This window comes from Cryptomeria japonica, chromosome 11 (genome assembly GCF_030272615.1).
Source record: "Cryptomeria japonica chromosome 11, Sugi_1.0, whole genome shotgun sequence".
In the NCBI taxonomy this organism is placed as follows: domain Eukaryota; kingdom Viridiplantae; phylum Streptophyta; class Pinopsida; order Cupressales; family Cupressaceae; genus Cryptomeria; species Cryptomeria japonica.
Genome location: NC_081415.1, coordinates 28,269,508 through 28,287,967, shown reverse-complemented (window position 1 = coordinate 28,287,967; position 18,460 = coordinate 28,269,508). Strand labels below are relative to the sequence as shown.

Sequence of the window (18,460 nt, the reverse complement as noted above, 5' to 3'; positions counted from 1 at the left end):
AGAGTAAATCTCCCACCGAGAAATCCAGTTTGTTCTGGTCTAACAATGTTTTTAGCCACTGGCTTGATCCTCGCAGCCAAGGCTTTAGCAATAATTTTACAGGAAGTATTAAGCAAAGTAATAAGACGCCACCCAAAAACTGTGTCATCATTTTTCCCCTCAGGGATGAGTTTAATGATACCTTTATTGATCTCAGACCCTAAGGGTACCAGCCTCCACTGCCTCTAAATAGAGAAGATAAAAATCATCCTTAATATATGGCCACATGGTTTGATAGAATTCAGCCGAAAGTCCATCAGCCGCCATAGAGAAAACTGCATTTTGCAGTTCGTCAAGTGAAAGGTTGTGATCTAGAAATTGGCTATAATCCTCATCCAGTTTCCTTGGAATACGATCTTTAACAATATCTTCCAAAATTGGTTGGACATCATGCCAATGAACGTCTTCTTTAAATAAGGATTCATAATAATTCTGAAATATACTTACCTTTTTTTTCTCCCACAAAAGCACAGACAATGGTTGATGCCTTTCTTTTGAGATCTCTCTTTCTATAATGTTTCATTGTTAAACGTGAATGAGCATTTTGGAGAAGAAATGTCAGCTAATAAGATGACATGAAGAAAACAATGTGATTTAGAAAAATTGTATTATCATTGGTGTGTTCATTTTCAATTAAATTAACAAATCAAATTTTTTTACAGGATTAATAGCATGTGAAAATTTTACAATTATTATTTTATTAATAGTCTTTTCCATGTGTTTTTGTCATCTCATAATTCATTTATTTATTTATTTTTTATCATGTTCTTAACTCTTATGATAAAGGAGCCTTGCACTCCACAAGACTTGATCCTTGGGTTCTCATTAAGAACCATTCAACTTCACTAGCAAATCAAGAATCCATTGACATTTATTTATTTTTAATGTAATTTGCTTAGGAGTTTTCAAAGCCATATATATAAGGACTTGAAAAAATAGGCCTTATTTGATTTTCAAGTACTTTGAGGATATTCTCAACTCTTGGTTTTTTTCTTTAGTAATTATTAAATTAATAAAATATCATATATTTATTTAATAAGGAAAAGTTAAGGGGTGTGTAGATCCATATTTTGAAATATTGATTTGAGTGGGAATAAAATGTTTTCATTCAATATATATATATATATATATATATTAACATATCTGACACTCTTAGATAATCCAAAGGTTGATGATAGTTGTTACATTAGGTTACGATTGAATTTAAAGAAAATACAACAATGAAGTTTTATTTACAATCAAACTCTAATCAATAGATGAGATTCACAAATTTAAACATATTTAATCTCAGATCAATTTTACTAAATTCCTTCATCATGTTTATTTGTAGATTAACTTACTAAAAGCTTGCAACAAAATAATTTGTTGTAAAAATAAGACACAAGATTGATTCAATCCAAATACTAATACAATCCTAATGTTACCAAACTTCCAAAGAAAATGTAAAAGATCGAGGGAATGAGAAAGTATAGAATAAACTTGTACCATCCTAATGCCAAAATCTAATGAAAATCAATCATTTTTTGAACAATCTTTATAGTCTTAGGAAAAAAAAAAGGTAGAACCTAAATCTAATGAAAAACAATCAATTTTTTACCAATCCTTTTTAGTGTTAGAAAAAAAAACGGTGGAATCTTCAAAGTATAAATCAAGTGTAAAGTTGCAAAAGATCAAGGAAAAAAAATAAGCTTGTATTTCCCATGTCAAATTTTAGTTATGTAAGGTAGGTAAATCTATTCAAAACCAACCATGGTTTGAACAATCTTCACAAATTTAGACATACAAGATGGTACAATCTTTGTGCTATAAATCGACTAGAAAGAGGAGTGCAATCATCACATTCCAAGCACAAAAGGACCCATGAATTATGGACGCAGCTATTTTGGCTCTAAAAACACAATACATTTGCATGGAAATTGCATAACATGAAAGTTAGTTGCATGTTATACACCATTGATTTTGCAAACTGTTGTCACGATTTTTCAAGTGATCAATAACACGATGTACGATTTCCCTGTTTTGAAGCCAATTTAGCTTTTGCCATGAATTACCATAACCTTTAATATAGCTCTCAACTCAAATCTATCTTACTACAATGAATTATAGATATATGAAAATATAATATCACGACTTAGTTTAAAAAACATCAAATAAACTAACTAAAAGAAAAGAACATATTAATAGTGCTCAAATATAAATTTTTATAACAATAGATTTCAAAATTGTCTCTCAGGGTGTGATCTTGTATCCACCCTCCTTTTTTTTGTGAATGTGTATCATATTTTCTAATTAATAAAATTATAACAAATTAATTCATTAAAAAAATTATGTTAATTTGTTGGGTGTTTATAGATTCTCAAATAAGGCTTGAAACATAATAAGTTGTTCAATAATGACTTTGGTGAAAACCCTAAGTGATGCCAACAATGGCAATAAGGCTTGTTTAGGCACTGACGAGGATGATGATGTAGTTGAATCTAATGTAGGCAAAGGAGATGGAGATGCTAGGGATACGTGATGGTTGTAAACATATTTGTTTTGGGTCATGTCTTTCCCTGGGGCCAAAAGCATCTTCATCCTTTTTTTCCTCTTCAATAGAACATGATGTGAGGGCTCCTGTGAAGGGCATGGTTGAGAAGGATGAATTCGACATTGCTAAGTTGGCCTCTTGGTGGCAGATTTGTGTTGAGAGGGAGAGACCTAGGGATGGGGTGAGAGAGGGTTGGAGGGAGAGGTAGTAATCGAGAGAATGATGATAGCGGGGAGAGAAACAATAAGAGAGGGTGCTAGAGAAGAAGAGTGAGGGAGAGAAGAAAGGATAGAGATGAGGTTGAGGAGGGAAGGTGAGGTAGAGAGGGAATGAGGGTGGGAAAGACCTAGGGAGGGAAGGGTGATGACTTGGACAATAGAGAAAGAGAATAAGTGAGGGAGAGATAATAAGATAGAGTGGGGGAGGGAGATAGATATGGGGGAAGAGGGAGGAGGAGATAGAGAGGGAGAGAAGAAGAAATGGAGAGAGACCTAGAGAGGTGGGAGAGAGGTGAGAGAGAGAAGAGAGAGAGGGAGATGGAAAGACATTGGGAAGTATTAATACAAGAAATACCCTCAACCCTATGTACCCTATACCCTCCACCAACAATCTTGTACCCTAAACACTATACCCTCAACCCTTTACCCTAAATCCTATATGCTACACCCTATTACCTAAACCGTATGCAAGGAGGGAGAGAGAAGAGGAGAGAGAGAAGAACAAAGAGAAAGAGAGGGCTAAGGAGGGAAGGAGGGAGAGGTAGACAAGGAGTGACTAAGAGACCTACAGAGGGGAGAGGTAGAGATATGAGTGAGAGAGGGAGGTGGGTAATGAGATAGGAAGGGAGAGATAGAGAGGTAAAGATGGAGGGAGAGACTCAGGGATGGGAGGAGATAGGGTGGGAGGGAGAGGTAGTGATCAAGAGAATGAAAAGAGAGTGGAGATAAACAATAAGAGAGGGAGGGAGGTAGGGATAGAGCATGTGGGCTTCATTGGGTAGGCAATATTATATCACGTGCATTCATATTGGGGGATTTAATATGCCAAAAATGAGGGTGAAATATATTGCCTATCAGTGAAAATAGGGGGGTATTTAATTCCAACTATAAAAAAAATACAATCTTTGGTGAAAATAGGGGGCTTTAAATTCAGGATGTGTATTGGGAGGGGGTGACAAAAGAAATTTAGGGCAATATTTTTAGAAAATAGGGGGATTCTTTAGTATGCCATGAATGCACGTGCTATAACATAGGTTCACTAAGTGAAGTCACCATGGGATAGAGATGGGGCTAAGGGGAGAAGGCAAGGTAGAGAGGGTGGGAGAGACCTAGAGAAATAGAGGTAGGGAGGGAGTGAGGGGGAGGCATGTAAAGTGAGAGAGGAGACCTATAGTAGAGAATGAAGGGTGAGAGAGAGGTATAGAGGTCAGGGTAGATCATGATGGAGAGAGGAGAGAGTGAGAAATAGAGAGGTAGAAAGGGGAGAGAGGAAGAGTGAGACAGAGAGAGCAGGATATTGCTTATAGAAGCATGCTAATTACTGAAATTTGACGAAATCTAAAATTTTATATGATCTTCTAAAACCTAGGATCTATAGTATAACTCTTAGATATTTGAAACCACTCTCAAATATCCTACCAATATATACATGAATTATAACTTATACTTAAATGTTATATTTTATGTATATATTCTTGTTGGGAAATTAAATCTGAATTGAAGACAAATATGAGGAGTTAGAAACATTTAATAAAAGTGGAAAAAAGAGAGAAAGAGATAGAGAATTGATATGACACACACAATTTGACGCTTGCCAAATTTGGTGAGCATTTTTCAAGTACCAAATTTGGCACTCACCAGAATGTTTTGAATTGACCAAGTTGAGGCTTGGTTATTCCAAACCATTTGACACTCACCAAATGCTCATTTCAAGACAAAAAAGAAAAGTGGCACCTTAATTGTGTCACAACTTGGTGCACTTACCCAATTTTTATAAGGAATTTTTTACATCTAAAGGGGATAACCCACAAGGACACTAAGCTAGAATGTATTATAAAATATTAATGCCAATGAAGATCTCTGTAGAGAGTATAGAAATGTTGGGAAAAAGAGTGTCCTTGGAGGAAATTTTTTATTACCATTCAAAAATTAAACAATGATAAATCCCTAGGAGTTGATGGCTTACCAATAGAATTCTATAAAAGCGCCATAGATTTGGTAAGCAAAGACCTTCTATGGGTTTACACTAAAGCTATTAGTGAAGGCTCTTTAGGGAATAACATTAATAAAGGTATAATTAAGTTATTTCCTAAAGGTGACAAATCCTTAACTAAGAATTGAAGACCTATTACCCTACTCAATATTTCTTACAAGATACAAGTGATAAAATCTTAGCTTTAAGGCTGGTTAACATCCTTCTGTCCTTTATTAGCAGAAATCAAATAGGTTTATCAAAAGAAGTTATATTTTTTAAAATATTATAACTATTTGGGAGGCAATGGAAGGGGCAATAGTATTCAAGTATAATACATGAATGCTTATACTATAAGCAGAGTTTGCATTCAATAACTCAGTAAACTAGAGTGCAAGACACCATTTGAGATTGTTATTGGCTTACACCCTAAGGGAGTGTGGAACTCGGAGATATCAACTCAGAAATTAAGATGAGTGCAGAGGTAGAGGAGTTTGTAGGCCACATGGAGACTATGCATAGGGAAGTCAAGCAACATCTAGAGACCATGAATGGCAAGTACAAGAATCGAGAAGATACCACGAGGTGGCATAAGGAGTTTACCAAGTCATGGTGTACCTTCGAAAGAAGAGGTTTTTAGTAGGTACGTACAAAAAGTTGAAGATGAAGTTTGGACCTTGTAAAATCCTCAAAATATTTGATTTTGAAAATGCTTATGAAGTGTAGCTAGAAGAAGGCACTGGCATCTCATCAGTATTCAACATCGCAAATCTCTACCAATTTCATGGAGTACAACCTGATGAGGACAATACAAAAGCCTCACTTCAAGATTAGCTACCACAACAACAACCGGAGCAAATATAGAAGATTTTGGATAGTTGGACATAATGCAACACCCAGAACAACGAGTATAGGGAGTACCTAGCCAAGTGGAAGGGCAAGCTAGTAGAAGATGCAACATGAATCTAAAAGACTGAATTGGAGTGACAGATCATTTCCTGCGCTGGCAATGTGCAAGGTGAACTTTTCAAATAATCGTAGGGGTCAAATGGAGGAGTGTCCTGGAGAACTTGACTGTATCATATTGTATCAACCAATTTTCCTTTGCGGATTGAAATGGCGACAACTTGAAAGTCTACTAAAACATGTACCAAGGTGACAATAGTCGAGAATTTATTGTCTAGAAGTTCTCTTCACCAGAAGTTCATCTTATCAAGCAGCTGAAGCTCAAACCTATGGAAGATAACATGCAGAATTATTTCATACCTTGCAGAGCTTGCATAGTATATCACATGAAAGATATTGGTCAAGGTAGCCCCCAAATAAATTTTCACCTCTTTGCATCAAGATTTGATGTTTCTTCACCCTCTTTGAGCCGACACACTTTTCATTGGATATTGGGCATGGGGCTTAACTAAGGCCGATGCAAATCACTTCTAATACTTGGAGCTAATATTTAATCACTTTCTAAAGCTATTTGGAGATAACTTTTATAGTTAGTGGAGTTAGGAGTGAGGGAATTGGGATCTATATTTTGTTTGTAATAAGCCTATGGAAGCCTATGTGCCTGCATGCGTGGCCAATGGGGGCTAATGCGTTATGTATATGGGAGGGCCTACGGGCATGTATGGACTCTATTATAATCAATAAAGTTGCATGTTATTTTCTTTTGTTAATTTTTGTGTTGAATTCTACTGCAAGGTTGAACAATCCAATCTGGACCCTCCATCTTTGAACTACAACACATTATGATAGAGGAAAGAGTGATTATAAGATAAATAGTGCTAGTAGTTAGTGATTTTGAGTGATGAGTGATTTCAAGAGTGGATGAATGATGAGTGTTAGATGATTCACAATAACCCAAGTGTGATGTCCTTTTATGTATAGTCAGGCACACAATTTGAATGGTTTGGTATAAGAATCAACATATGAGGGATCTAGAGAGAAGTTTACATTTTGAAGATGAGGGTCAAATCCACAATGTATAATTGATTTGAGTTATTTCCATGCCTTCATATTGAACCTAATTATTTAACAATTAAAATTCTTGAAGCTATGAAATGTTTAGGTAGTGGTTAAGTTCAATTAATTTATACTTAACAGGAAAATATGATTAATGAGAAGGCTAAATCAATCAAAATTAATTTCTAAGACCTAATACTTATTTAACACTAATGTGATATAAATACATTTTATCTTTATGATCTGTATCCTTATAAATCCTTAGATATACAAGCAATAAACTTAATTATAAAATTAAAAAAAAAATATTAAAATTGATTTTTTTTTAATATTTAATTAAATTATTTAAGAATAAAAAAAATATTGAAGTGTCAATTCATGAGAAATGTCTCATTTAAGGCAAGTTAAGATGACCACATAAAACTTGTCTCTTAAATAGTAAAATATAATACTTGACTTTTATTTAAGACAAGGCGACGTTGAAATATTATCTTCCCCATAAGAGTTTATGAATCGATAGGAGTTACAAATAGACATGTTCAAGGCGACTTTTGACCAAAAAAAAATGAATTACATGTAAGTTGAAAATATTTTTGGGAGTTGAAGAATAAAAATTGAATTTTGACCTTGCATGTTGATAAAAGAACATCTCCATTTTGGAGCTTCTTGGTCTATATATTGATTGTTCGGTTAATAAAATAATTCGAGGAGATTATGTATAAGGAGATGCTTCTTGAATGTTTCTCAAACACTTTAAAATCTTGGTGTAGAAAAATAAAGGTTTATGTGAAATTCTTGTCAATTTTGTAATGTTGTTTGTGACAATATAATGATTGACACTAACTTTGTGGCACTTAAAGGGGGTAAAAAATTTATTCAAAAACAAGAAGAAAACAAAGCACATACATTAACCAACCCAATCAATCTCCATTAAGTAGTCCAACTCTTGGGACAATTTTGGGGATAATTGGCCCCAATCCACAATATTCCAATTGTACATTTGATTCGAGACCCATTTAGCCAAACAATCCACAACACCATTCCATTCTCTAGGGATATGATTGAAAGTCACAGAATCCAAAGAAGCACACAAATTAAGAATTTGTTTAATAACCAAAGCTCGCTACCAACATACATCATCTAATTGCCGCCTATTCAACAAAGTCACCACAACCTAGGAATCAAATAACCTTTCGCCACCCAAGAACATAACTACACTCCACAACATATAAAATGGCAAGTGCCTCCATCAAATTGTTAGAATGCAAGCCCTTATAAACAAAGAAAATAAACTGAACAATACTAGAACTATCTCACTTAACTCCACCAATACTAGCATGACCCGAATTTCCACAAGAGGAACCATCAATATTGATTTTCAAAACCCCCTGACGTGGAAGGCACCAATGCCCCTCCCTACTTATCTTTCAAAGAGGATGGAGACACCTATTTCACATGGGCTGTTGAATTCGCAAAATACCCTTAAAAGAGGAATATTGAGGCGATCACAAAGAACATCATCTCTCGGATCCACATGTTTCGCCAAGTCACACTTGGCCGAAATAGTTTCACGAAGAGAGTGAAGAATTTTCCACCACAAATGCTTGACAACCATCTTAACATCTTGAAAAATCTTGTGATTCCTCTCCAACCAAATATGCCAAATGATATTTTTATGTTTCATAGAATGTTAACTTTCTTTAGTCTGTTGTTGTTTGGATTCAATGTTTTTTTGTTTCCATTTATTATGAAGTTTATCCCAAAAACATGTTTTGGGTTTTGAATATTGAAATCCTAAACATAAGTAACGATCAAATATTTTAGATAAAAATAGGAAGACAACACATAATAGATGCAAATGAAGTTGTAATGATGGGGATAACTTGGATCTTGGTACTTGAATAAATATGTAAAATGGTGATGTAATGACTTGGTATGAAACTTGTTATTGAATCTTGGGGGCAAAGAGACAATACCATAAGAATATGATAATGTTACAAGTGTGGCATTATGATAGGGGAAAGAATGATTTTAAGAGACATAGTGCTAGTAGTGAGTTATTCTAAGAGTGATTACATGATGAGTGCTAGATGATTCATAATGACCTAGGTGTGATGTCCTTTTACGTATAACCTAGGCACATAATTTGAATGGTTTGGTATTATAAAGAAGTTTGAATTTTGAAAATGAGGGCGAAGTCCATAGTGCATTATTGATTTGAGTCATCTTTGTGTCTCCACATTCAACCTAAGAATCTAAGAATTTAAAATTTTGGAGCTATGAAATGTCTAGGTAGTGGTTGAGTTCAATTTTTTATGGTTGGCAAGAAAATAAGATTAATAGAAAGGCCAAATCAATCAAAATCAAGTGCTAAGAGCAATACTTAGAATACTCATATAAAATGACATTAAATAAAAGACTTAAAGACTTTATCTTTACAATCTTAATTTTAATAACTCTTTAAAAATACTCAGAATAATTTTTTTTATTTAAAATTTAATATTACACATATGCATATTAAAGTAACCACAGAAATCTTATCTCCCAAAATACCTTTATTTAAAACAAAATCTTAACTTCTCAGTAAAATATAAAATTCAACTTAATTTTTTCTATTTTTTCTCATTTTTACATTACAATCTGTTCTGAGAGAGACTTTAAGCCATTAAATTATTGTTGAGAAAAGGCCAAAATGTGAAAAGGTAGAAGGCATTCTCACATCGCAGTCTATTCTGCGTAGACTTTCTCCCATCAAATTATTGTCCTTACTGCAAGTTGCGTAGAATAGCAGGACAAAATGTAAGAAAAGAGGAACGCAGAAATGTAGAAATTGGGTGAACTGCTGGTGATAGATGGCAGCCAAAGAATAAGGAAAGCTAAACTTTGACAAAAATATGAAAACTCTAATCTATAATGAAAATTCACACGGCAGTCTGTTCTCCGATCTTAATCAGTTGGAAAGGTACAGATTGCCAGCATAAATGTTCACATTGCATATAGCCAAGAATTGCAAGCAATGAACAGGAAGATGCTTTCTAGGCTTGGAAATTGATGTTATATATGAGACAGTTGTAATGCAATCTGCAGCCAAAGTTTTCATCTTTGCTTTGCTTTCTGCTATTCTATTCCCTCTCAGTGAAAGAATGGCTTCAGAGCGTTCGTGACATTGCCTGGGAGGCAGAGGACCTACTTCAAATATGTGCTGTCGATTCAATGTATGCCACTAATGCTCAGTTTTGTGCTTTGAGTTGTAATCAATTGATTCTTCGGCATCAAATGGGCAGAAGAATTCGAAAGGTGAAAGCCCGAATGATGGCCGTTGTTGAAGAGGGAAACCAACTCAATACAAGTCATTGTGTGATGTCTCACGCAGAAGAAACGGAATCATCAAGTAGATCCCAGAGACAACAGCTTACGAGACTAAGTCTCCTGCCCAGCGATTCGAAACCAGTGGGGATACAGTCCAAGATTGAAAGCATGGTGAATTTGCTAGAAAACCCCGAGTTTCCAATTATTGCAGTGGTTGGAATGGGGGGAATCGGCAAGACCTATCTTCTTCAGCATGTCTACAACGCCCAAAAAGGAAGGTATGAGAAATCTGCATGGCTTTCAGTTTCTCAGTTCTTTTCTTTGTCCAAGTTGCTCAGTGATTTAGCCTTCCAATTGAGTAGAGATTTAAGTAAGGAAATTAAGGAGAGTGGAGTAAGTGAAGAGGTAGCAGCAGAGTCGATTCATAGCTTTATTCAAGGGAAGAGGTGTCTTATTGTTTTAGATGATGTCTGGAGGGCTACTAGAGAAGATGATTTGCTAACTAAACTTGGTATCCCAACTGGAGCTAACAGTCAATGCAAAGTTTTGGTTAGCACAAGAAACAAAGAGGTTTGTGTAAATCTTGATGCTAAGATTTATGAGATGGAAAGTTTGACAGATGAAGAAAGTTGGAAGCTATTTTGTGTTTATGCATTTCCCAAATCTGAGGAAAATAGAGCGCCAGAATCCCTGAAGGAGGTAGCTGTTAACATCATGAAGGAATGTGGGAATTTGCCACTTGCCATCAAGACCACTGCAGCATCTCTGGCAAACACTACACTGCCAGGGGACTGGCACTCCAAGTTCAGTAAGCTGCAAAAGGTAGACACTCAAAATGATTTTGTTATGGATATTCTCAAGTTGAGTTACAACTCCCTGCCTGCACATCTGAAGGCTTGTTTTGCTTATCTTTCCTTCTTTTCCGAGGATGAACAAATAGAGTGTGAGTATCTCGTATATCTATGGATAGGAGAAGGATTTATTCCGGCAAGAGAAAATCCGTGGGATTGTTTATATCAGCTTGCCAATCTCTGTCTGCTTGAAATATGGGAAGATGAATGGGTAACAAAATATTTTAAAATTCATGATTTATTACTGGATTTGGCCATACTTATATCCAGAGAAAATAAATGTGCATTCAGTGTTGAGGATGCACTCGATGGTGGTCGCTGGTGTCGCCTATTTTTGGCTGATAAAGATATTGATGAGAACACCATTTCAGAGAGGCGTCCTGTTTCTCCCACACATGTCCGCACACTGTCGCTCTCGGGCAATAAGGAAATTGGAGGAAACATCCCAGCAACGTTGTTTAGCGGTATGAGAGTTCTACGGGTTCTGGAAATGAGCTACACAAATGTCTCTACATTGCCTGCTTGTGTTGGAGAGATGAAACTTCTAAAAGTCTTGAATTTAACAAAGACAAAGATTAAAGAGGTACCCAAGTGTGTGAGATTTCTTAAAAGTCTCATTTATCTTAATGTCTCCCGTTGCAGGCACTTAGAAGCACCCAAATGGATAGGTGAACTTAGGTGTCTTCAGCATTTGGAAGGCCCATTTCAGCAAATGCCAAAGGGAACATCAACGCTGCAGTCTTTGAGAACACTGTGAGTATACAGGTCCTTGTCCCTGTCAATGGAAGAGCACAATGGTATGTTAAGGTTAGAGGATGTTGGGAAGATGAGTGAAATTGAGGAAATATGGTTTAAGGTTGAGAATGAATTGCAGTTGAAGAGTATGGAAGAAGGGATTCTTGTGCCCTTGCTCAATATGTGTCGGCTAGATGTCTGCAATGCAATTGATGGAATGCAAGGTGAATCAGAATCGGATCTTCCACAGTTTCCAGAGAAAATGAGTGCATTGAGAGATTTGAAACATCTCTCACTAACTAAGTTTGCAGTGCCAAGTTGGATATGTTGTTTGGCAAATCTCACATATCTCTGGTTATGGAATTGTGATTGCAGTAAGTACCCAGAATTACAAGCAATGCCCAATCTAGGGAGATTATCAATATGGGGGAACAAGAGGTGTAAACAATTACCAAAGGCATTTGGAAAGTCGGAAGGGTTTCCACACCTTCGCTTCTTTTGGATAGAAGATTTTCGTGAATTGGAGGAGTTTCCAGAAATGGAAGATGGAGCAATGGCATGTCTTGAGAAGTTAGAGATATTTACTTGTATGAAGTTGAATAAAGTGGGAGAGGGATTGGAGCGCCTGAAAAGACTTAAGGAGTTCAATTTAATTAACTCTGGAAGTGATGAATTGAGGGAGACGTTGAAGGAAGGTGGGATATATTGGGAAAAATTCAAAGCCATCAATCCCCATGTTACAATTAATCATAGTTATTCGGATGAACGCCTTCAATAAAGTTAGGCAAACATTTAGTGTGCACATAATTCATAAATAAATTTTACTATAAATAATATTGGTCATTGCATGGATGGGTGTTATTTTGATTATTTTATATATTTTTTCATTTATTTTACATTTGTATTAAAAATTATTAAATATTTTTAGTACAATATAATTGGGAATATATTTTTAATTTAATTTATTTTATTTGAAAAATTATTTATATTCATTTAAGATTTTTTAATTACTTTAAAATTATTTTAAATAAAAATTGTTTTAAATATATTTTTAAACATGGTTATGACATGATGTTATATTGATGTCATTATAGAATGTCTTTCAACATAATTAAGAGAGTAGGATGATTGCTCTATGTTTTGGGTAGGGGAAAGATTCCAAAAAATAAAATAAAGACATTTGGGGAATGGTGATGAAATAATGGTTGAAGAATAATTAATTTGCAAATAAAGAATGATATGGGTTGTGGTTTGATTTATTTACAATGTCTAAACTCATGAAATCACAAGAATTGACTTATTTTTTAAAACACCCAGGGAATTTGGAATCAAAGGCATGATTGGCATATCTAAAATGGTCAACCCAAAATAATTATCGATTACCACATATAAAATTGTCTATATAAAAAAGAATGTCTTTTATTCCACAAAATCCTCTTCCTCTATTTCTACAAGAATGTTGAAAAGAATTATGCTAAATAAGGAATAAAAATAAACAAATATCATGTGTTAGAATCATTACCTTCCTTCAAATGAGGTTACATACAAGGTGAAAAGAACCATTTAAGAACCTTTTTTGAGAGATTGTAATCAAATTAGTCACTTAAGGATTGGTAGTAGTCAATGTATTAGTTTTAATTTGGAGGAGCCAAATCAATTCCTAAACGAAACAACAATTTCTTGTATAAGAAAAGAAGAACTAAAATCCTTAACATTACCTTCATTGTGATTAGCACACCTCTTATTGCTTATGGTTCTTAACATTCCTAGTAACTATCCTTGATAGACTTGCTTGCTTCAAGATTAACCATAGCCTGTACTGAAAGCTAAGAACCAACCATGATCATACAATCCTTAATCTTATGTTTAACAAAGTGAAAATGAAGGAAAGTGGAGGCAAATGAGCACAAATAACCATTTTCTATATGTATTAATCTGTTATTCGAGTGTCAAAGGACTGATTGAGTTCATGGGAGAGATTTAGCTCAATATAAAGGTGTTTGAGAGGTGAAGGAAAGAAAATTTAATTTTCACATCAACGAAACAAGCCTTCGAATCAAAGGCTATAAATGAAAAAGGAAATTAGAAAATTCAAACCAAATTAAGATGTTAAATTTTTTTCACTATAGCTATAAAACCTTGAGGAGAGAAAAACGCCAGTCAATCTTACTAAACAATGGCATGTAATTAACAAGAGATGCATTTGTGTCAGGTTCCTACCATAATGCTTTTGTATTGAGGTTAGAACTTTTGTAAATTGTAGTAATAATATTAAAATCTTGACATCGTTAAATGATAATTTATATTTGTTTAAACAATAACTGTAGTAATAAATGGTTAAGAAGATTTCCAATTTTATCGTGGTGATTTTTCCATTGATAACTTTTTATGTTTTTTTGACTTACTTACTAATGGGTATTGTGGTGAGTTATTGTCTACCATCAGGTCAGGTATGATCTATGACAAGTATGACTAGACATTACAAGAGATCGAAAGACTTCTGGACCATGTCAATCTTGATTCTCTTGCAATGGCTTTGGATTGTATGCTCTGTTTGGTCATCTAGAACACGATGATAATGGCAAGCCTATGAACATCAAGCCTATTCAACAAGTGTATCCTATGGAGGAGGAGGATATCTCTTACCAATAGGATGATGTCGACATTTCTTGACCTGCTAGAATTGTGCCTTCGAAGATTGGTCCAATTAATTGGACTGATTATTATATGTAGAATCTTTGTATTTAGGTTATATATTAAAATATAATTGGGCTAAGTTATTCTATTGTAAATACAATTGTACATGGGATGATTTGGGTTCTTCATATGACCCATTTTGATGGTTTTTCTATTAGGGTTGTTAATGTGGTTTCAGTTAGGGTTTTTGGAGAGTAAAATTCTTCCCTCCTAGAAAATATGTAGGGTTATTTTTCTCTTGTAAGAATTTATTATTAATTAATAGAAGTTTAGTGGCTTTGGTCACTTTTATTTAAAAAAATAAAAATTATAGTAATAATATTGAAATATTGGCATCATTAAATAATAATAATTTAAATTTTTTTAAATAATATTTTAAATATTTTGATAGACAGTGTTGAGGAAAGATTAACCTTGACACATCTATATCTAAATGTTAAAATAAGATGGTTTTTCTTACTAACAAAATAAAAGATGCATTGCATGGTCTAGTTCATGTCAATAAATAAAATATATAGCATATTATAGATGAATTGCATCTAGTTCATGTCAATTAGTAAAATCTATAACATATTGCTTAGTTAAATAATATTGTAACAATATTGATTTTTGTATGTAACAAAAACTAGATATGTAGAGTAAAGGTTTTGTAAGAAATAGTATGTCAAATTAGAATTAAATCTCATTGTAAAATAATGCTTAATTATTAAATTAAAATTAATTAATATATTATAATAATAATATCTATACAATTATTATTGTTGATTAATTAAATATAATAATTGTATACACCTAAAAATGGTCTGAAGATAATTAATTGAATAAGCAATTATTTAATTAATCTCCCTCCCCAATTTAATTGAATTCATCAACAATTTGATTAAATCCTCCCTTTTCATCTACCTACTAATAAATCTAGGGATTTATTTAATAAGTTCATTTCAATAATCCCCTTTAATTAATTAATTTCCCCCATCAAATTCACTTCTTCTAAAATCCCCTAATTAATTAAAACAAATCAAATTCATGAGTTGTTGAAATTAATTAGCATTTTCCTATTATTTGAATTTTTAAATTCAAATTCTCCTAACTTCTAACCACCTAACCTAACCATTCCTAAACATAACCCATTCCATTTAACCACATGTCCCCTTTCCTTGAACACTTTGCCCTCTCATGAGAAAAGCTTTGTGACACTTGTCACTAAATGTTCCCTTTCATCCAACATCTTCTAGAAGCCTCTTGACACTTGTCACCATAGAGATGACAAATGTTCCCTTTCATCCAACCTCTTCTAGAAGCCTCTTGACACTTGTCACCATAGAGATGGCACATGTTCCCTTTTATCCAACCTTTCTAGAAGCTTCTTGACACTTGTCACCATAAAGATGGCACATGTTCCCTTTTATCCAACCTTTCTAGAAGCTTCTTGACACTTGTCACCATGGAGATGACATTGTCCGCTTTCATCCAACCCCTTCTCCTACCAAACTGCAATTGTTCCCTTTATTCCAACCTCTTTGCCAACCTCCTCCAATATCACCATTGATATCTTCAGACTCAATCTTGACCATTGATTCCTGCCACCTCACCCCTAACCTTGGAAATCCTATAAATAGACCTCAATTTGGAGCACAAAGGACCCCGATTAATTCATCTCATTCATCCCAAATCTATCTCATTCAAGCATTGTTACTATAGGCATATAGCATTTTAGCATTGTTATCATGGTCAATTTTAGCTTAAATCTAGCTTATTTCTAGCTTAATTTGCTTATCATCTAGCTTAATCTCATCATTTCTAGTTTAAATGCATAATCATTATCATCTTAAATCCTCCATCTAGGTGTAGTCAAGTCACTGGAATTGCTAACCAGATTTGATAGCAAATTCATACTCGCATTTATTAGGAGTCGATAGATCGATTAGCCATGATTTCGTATGTCTTTGTTTATATTTTCTAATCATGCTTGTAATGATCTATTGAGTGTTTTTGTGTTGCAGCTGCAGGTATACACTTCACAGGCACAACAATAATATTTATGATAACTATTATCATGCATAATTATTACATTAATAATTAATCTATATAATAATAATAGACATATAGTAATAAATTATTGTAATATGAATTATTAATAAAATCTATTATTATTCATAGTAAGTATTCTATTATTTATTATTAATGACCATTCATAATAAGTATTAGTTATTCTTGAGTTATATTTAATTTATATAATTAACGTATTATAATTATTTCATTAATATATGTAAATTATATTACATTATTATATATTAGTAATTATATTATTATCTAATAATTTTATTTATTATATAATATTATATAAGAAATTAGTATCTTAAGTTAATTAAAACTATACATTTAACCATTTTATATGTTTGATATTTATAATTTTATGTATTTTAAAAGTTACTATAATAAATATTCAAGTGGATTTATCACCCATTGCATTGTCAAAAGAAACAGGACAAAACTAATGATTGTAGAACACTATTGCATGGAAGTACAAACATTAGGAAATTTTGTCAACCTATTTTAGTTATTGCTTCTCATTGATTGATCATTTGTCATTTAATATGTTGACATCATCCTAATATGACTGCAGAGTATTGTTAGCATATTATTAACCAATAGAATAATAGATAAAACAATTTGTGTATTCTGAAAAAAATTTAAAAAATATAAAAACATTAGAAAATTTGTTAACCTATTTTAATTTCTGATTCTGATTGGTTGATGCTTTTACATTTATAAATTTGGGTGTATTCTTGATATAAAAAAAAAATAGTATCTTGAGTTGTCAAGAAAATATATATTCCAATAGATGTTGCAAATAATAACATTTTTGATAGTGAATATAATCAACCTACTTAATAAAACACATCTAAATACAAATAAAAAATTAAATATAGCCTACATCATGACCAAATTATTGAGGTGACTGAAATAAATATGTTGGGAAGTCAAGCATCATATAATAATAATTATCAAAAGTAAATAATACACAATGAGAAATAATTAGTTTCCCATAAACGGTGATATCACACCAAATATAAAGAATGGAAACTTTGGTGCTAAACAAAAATGAGCACTTTATATATTATGACATATTATTATTAAAATAACTTATTATGCATGATAATTAATAAACAAGAACAAGAACATCCTAGCTAACTAATGCAACTTGTTGAGCTCTTGGATATGTAACATTCTTAAGACATTATCCACTTCTATTAATTGCATCAATTAGAGTCAACATTCAATATTGAAACCTCAACCATGCATTCATAACTTTGAATCTCAATCACAAATTTGTTTAATTAGGAGCAAGACAAGTATATATTTTGAAGAAAAAATATATTATTGTATGCAGTTTTTGGATTTGATTGTGTGAGAATTTTTTAATCATCAACATTTTGAATTACAACTCCTTGAGTTCTCTTGCATCCTGATAATGGTTCACAAAGTGTGATTTGAAATAATGATGGTTAAAAAATTCTCACACAATCAAATCTAGAAACTAAATACAATATTTTAATGGATAATATAATAGCTCTAAAAAAATTATCATACATATAATATATTTATTAAATAAATGAGATTCTTTGGTCAAAATTCACTACAAAATATATTTGACTTTATCAAGCATTTTAAAAAAAATACAAAGTTATGTTTTATATCTATGATTTTGGTTGGATATTTGGGATAAATACCCCTTGTTAGTTATAGACCACCATATGAGAGTAACAAACCTACTAAAATACTATATAAAGAATTCAAATGAAAAATTACTTAAAATAAAATATTTAGGCAAAAAAGAGAAAGTAAAGACCAACAAAGGTTTTCATCAACTTCCCACAAATCTAAGAGATGACAATCCCTCAATTGACAATTGGAAGTTATTGATGACAAAAAGAAATGTTGTCATAGATAGAGCCACCAATGAAGAACTCGACAATAATATTGTGATGAATAAATGAGAATGTGTACAATCACAATATAACAAAATTGTATCTATAGAAATGGGTTATTGCATACAACATTGCAACAAATGTATGCAACGTTAATGCACAAAAAAAAGGTCAAAATAATGAGCTTGATGAGAAGTTATTAACTACTAAGGATA

General features: G+C 32.9%; 1 protein-coding gene across 1 annotated transcript; it reads left to right on the top strand.

Moving 5' to 3' along the window:
• The first annotated feature begins 9,634 nt into the window (after nt 1-9,634).
• On the top strand, nt 9,635-11,638 carry LOC131070806 (putative disease resistance protein RGA3). The gene is made up of 2 exons (XM_058006464.1): nt 9,635-9,683; nt 9,858-11,638. The coding sequence occupies exons 1-2, from the start codon at nt 9,635-9,637 to the stop codon at nt 11,636-11,638; spliced, it is 1,830 nt and encodes a 609-aa protein (XP_057862447.1).
• The last annotated feature ends 6,822 nt before the right edge of the window (nt 11,639-18,460 follow it).